At 65.2% G+C, this 3,964-nt stretch overlaps 1 protein-coding gene across 1 annotated transcript; it reads right to left on the bottom strand.

Moving 5' to 3' along the window:
• Positions 1-1,687: 1,687 nt before the first annotated feature.
• TMEM271 (transmembrane protein 271) lies at positions 1,688-3,292 on the bottom strand. Its single transcript, XM_037050190.1, has one exon. The coding sequence runs from the start codon at positions 3,288-3,290 to the stop codon at positions 2,172-2,174; it is 1,119 nt and encodes a 372-aa protein (XP_036906085.1). The 5' UTR covers positions 3,291-3,292; the 3' UTR covers positions 1,688-2,171.
• Positions 3,293-3,964: the final 672 nt, after the last annotated feature.

The following is a 3,964-nucleotide window of genomic DNA, read 5'->3' as shown; positions in this document are numbered from 1 at the left end:
ACACTGACACCTGAAAAACTGTCACCTGGTTCATTGGTCACATAGAAGTTCACTAGGGGCACAGCAGCTGTCCAGGCCCAGAGGCTCTCTGCTCCCGGCCAAACACAGAAGATGCCGCTGGCACCAGCCCTGCAGCCCCGTCGGCCCTGCTCTACCTTCTGCTCCATCACAAGACGCGTCTGACACTCTAGAGAGGCTGCTGGTTTTGATGTGCATTTGAGACACATAAGGGCATCTGACATGTAAGCCACACAGAGCGTGTGGGGAGGTCTGATGCCTCATGTCCCTGTCCTGTGTGCCCCTCCAGACCCTGCGCCCCACTGGGACCGTGCTAACTGGACCCCCACCACGCAGGCCTGAGCTGCCCGGGGAGCGGCAAGGGCCTGGTTTGACTGAAACAGATGGGAAACACTTTCACAGCCACTTCAGCTGCCACTTGTCCCATTTGCTGCTTTAGGTTGATGGCCAGGGTTGGGGGTGGGGTTCAGGCTGCAAGGACCAGCTGGGCAGCGTGCCTGTGCTCTCGGCCTGGCCGGTCCAGAGGCCTGATGTGAACATGCATGTGAAGAGAACCCAGCACACTGAACGTGAGTGACCATTTCTCCTCTGGTGGCATTGATGTGTCAAGGACAGGACATTGGCTCGTTGCCTCTTTGATCAGATACTTGACTTTCACAGACATGGAATATCAGGCCAGCGGGTCTGTCACCACTGCATGGTGACAGGTCTCCACTCCTCTGCGGCAGTGCAACAGCCCGGCCACATCCCAGCCGGGATGTGGCCTCGGTCATCCGGGGCCCAGGGGACCTCTGGCTCTGCACACAGCGCCCCGGAGCGGAGGAGAAGTCTCATTCTAGAGCCTGCACTTGGAAGCTCTACCTCCACCCCTCAATCTGGGCACTTTGTCACAGCCAGAGGAGTGGACACTCAGCACTAGCGACATCTCATTTCATCTGCTTTCCTCACTTCAAGTGTTTGCATGGTGCTCACCCCGGGCAGAGCACCAGTGTGTCCCCACCTTGTTCTACAGGAGAGCCCCTTCCTTGAGCCAGGGAGGGCTCTGCTCTGGGCAAGTTCCGAGTCAGCACATACCTGCCTGACACCACAATTCCAGCCTGTGGAAACGGCATCACCGTTCCCGAGATTCAGCCAGCCTGGCTCCCAGCCAGGCCTCCACAACGCATGGACATTCGCTTCCCAGCATCTTCACCGGCACCCGGTGCGTGTAAGTACACACACATGTCCTGACGCTTTAAAACCAGGGCCTTCACATCCATTAAGGGGTATATTTAAAATGAAATGCTACGAAGCTCCAATTCCCAGATTAATGAATTAATCAACAGGAAAGTAATCTTTGCCAGAAAAAAACTATGACTGTGGTTTTCCAAAATAGGATTGGGTTGTTCACATGTATTAACCAAAAATAAGCCCAGTTTTGCCATAGGAACCTCATCACCAGTTTCCAAAAAAAGACACGTATGGGACCTGGCACAGCACGCTCCCGTCACAGGAGGCCAGTTCCACCCGCCCGCCCGGGGGCCACAGGTGCTGGGATCCAAAACTGAGTGGCCGACTCAGCCATTCCCCCACCTGGGTCCGTGTGCAGACACCCTCCAACGCCAATAACATAGCAACTGATTTAATAAAGGGACTCACCAAGTTTAAACTGCAATAAATTTACCAAACATTTCCACTGTTTATGGAGCTTTACAGTAAGAAATTATCAACAAAGCAGGCACATCCGTGTACAAAGTGTTGCTGTCAGGTGCTTCCCACGCCTTCATTCCTGGAGTTGTCCTGTCCTCTGGGCCGGAGGAGTCTTCCTCCCCCAGAATCTCCCGGCGGGGCAGCTTTCACCCGGGACCTGGGAGCGGCGCCCCAGGGAACGGACTTGCCAAGGAGAAGTGCGGTTGGGGCAAGCTAACCCCAAACATTTATTGTAAACTTTAAAATGGAATCTGGATACGAAGAAACACAGAAGGGAAGAGAAACCTCCCAGACACAGACATGGTAATACCAGAGGGCTGTCCCATGGCCGGGAGGCCCCACGCTGGGCTGACAGGCCCTGAAGACGCGCTCCCAAGGCTGTGGCCTGACTCTGCGCCCTGCCAGCCCCGGCTTCCTCGCGGTGGTGGCGGGTGGGGAGGAGCGCTGCGCGGTCTGTCCTGGGTTCAGCAGGCCAGGCCTGGCTCCCAGGGGCGCGCCGCCTTGCAGGGCGGCCGGCAGCAGTAGGGGTAGGAGGCGTTGAGGTCGGGGTCCGAGGGCGCGTAGCCCGGGAGCTCCACAGACGGGTGCCCGCCGCAGCACACCTCCACACCTGCCTCGTCTGACGCGTGCAAGACGCCCACGTTGATGTAGGAGACAGCTTGGTGAGCTGCGAATCCCACGCAGTCCCCGGGGGCGGCGAAGTCCGACTCCTCTGGAGACAGAATGGAAGCCTCACTCGGGCGAGGCTGCAGCCGTCGGCCCCGCCGGCCCCGCCGGCCCCGCCGCACCCGGGAGGCTGGCAGCTGCACTCGGAGACCCGGGCCGCTTCGGGGCCGCGCCAGGGCCCGACTGCCCCTCCGCCGGCCGCGCCGGCCACGCCGGGCCTGTGACGACCTGTAGTTCTTGACCAGCAGGAGGCTGAGCAGGCCCAGGAGGCACTCGAGCGAGTTGAAGACGGTGGACAGCACCAGGCCCCGCTGGTAGTCCTTCAGCTGGCGGCACTTGGCGGACGTGGCGCTGTCCAAGGTGCTGCGGGAGCGCGGTGCACCGGGGGCTGGGCCGGGGGCGGCAGCCGCAGGGCCCGGGGCCGCGGCGGGCGCGCGAGGGGGCAGGCAGTAGTGGGAGTACTTGCGCTCCACTAGGGACACGGTGTCGCCGTCGATCACGGCGCCCGCGAAGGCGCTGAGGACACCAAGCATAAACACGAGGACGCCGAGCAGGAGCAGGTTCTGGCTGTTCACCGGCCCCGGGGGCCCGACTGCGGCCCCAGGCTCGCCCGGCGCAGCCTCTGGAGAGCCTCCCGAGGCTGCGGAGACCCCGAGCCCGGGGCCCGACCCCGGTCCCGCGAGGGGCGCTTCCCGGGGCCCGCAGCAGAGCAGGGCGGCGCCGAGCAGCGAGAGGCCGGCAGCTAGCAGCAGCCCTGAGTAGAAGGCACCGGCGGCCGCCCCCAGCCGGAACGGCTCCCCGCGGAGCTCCGAGCCCAGCGAGAAGCACTTGAGGCCGACGGCGGCGGCGCTGAGCGCGCAGGCGAGCAGGAGGCAGGAAGAGAGCGCGGCGCAGGCCCCGCGGACGCTCCACTTCATCCTCCGCGCCCGAGCCGGCCCGCACCCCGCGCGCCCGCCGCCGCCCGCCGCCGCCCCCGCCGCCTGCGCCTCCTCCCGGCGCCGCGCGGCCGGACCGCCGGCCTCCTCCTCATCCTCCCGCGTCCTCCCGGGCCCGCGCCGCCGCCGCCGCCGCCGAAGCCCGCATCCTCCGCCTCCCGCCGCCGCCCCGCGCCGGGAACCGATGCGGCGCGGAGGAGCGCAGGGCGCGCGCCCCCTCCCCAGCCCGCGGCGCCCCTCCCAGGACGCGCGGCTGCCCGCACCCCGCCCGCGCCCCGCGCGCCTGGACCAGGCGCCGCCCAGCCCCGCCCCCCAGCCCTGCAGCCCCCAGGACACCCCTCTGCCGCTGCCTCAGGCAGAGGGCCCCCCCGCGCGTCTCTCCACCTTCTTCCCGGTGTGCGCGCCCCTGGCCGCTTAGGCAAGGCCACTCCCCGCCCCGGGCTCTCTACCCAGGAGCCCCCAACCCCCACCCGCAGCACCTCCCACCTCCCGTGCGGTACGTCTACGTTTCTCTGACAACGCGGACCGGGCCGCCCTCCTAGTCCACCGGCTTGCCGGAGGCCACGAAGACTGAGGAAGTTAGCTGGGTTGCCGGGGAGACCGGGGAGCCCGGTGCGGGGGGGGGGGGGGCGGACGTACGGGGCAGAGCCTGGGAG

The sequence above is a fragment of the Sturnira hondurensis genome, unplaced genomic scaffold (assembly GCF_014824575.4).
Source record: "Sturnira hondurensis isolate 20B ecotype Veracruz unplaced genomic scaffold, ASM1482457v3 Scaffold0000780, whole genome shotgun sequence".
NCBI lineage: Eukaryota > Metazoa > Chordata > Mammalia > Chiroptera > Phyllostomidae > Sturnira > Sturnira hondurensis.
This window is presented reverse-complemented; position numbering and strand designations above follow the sequence as displayed.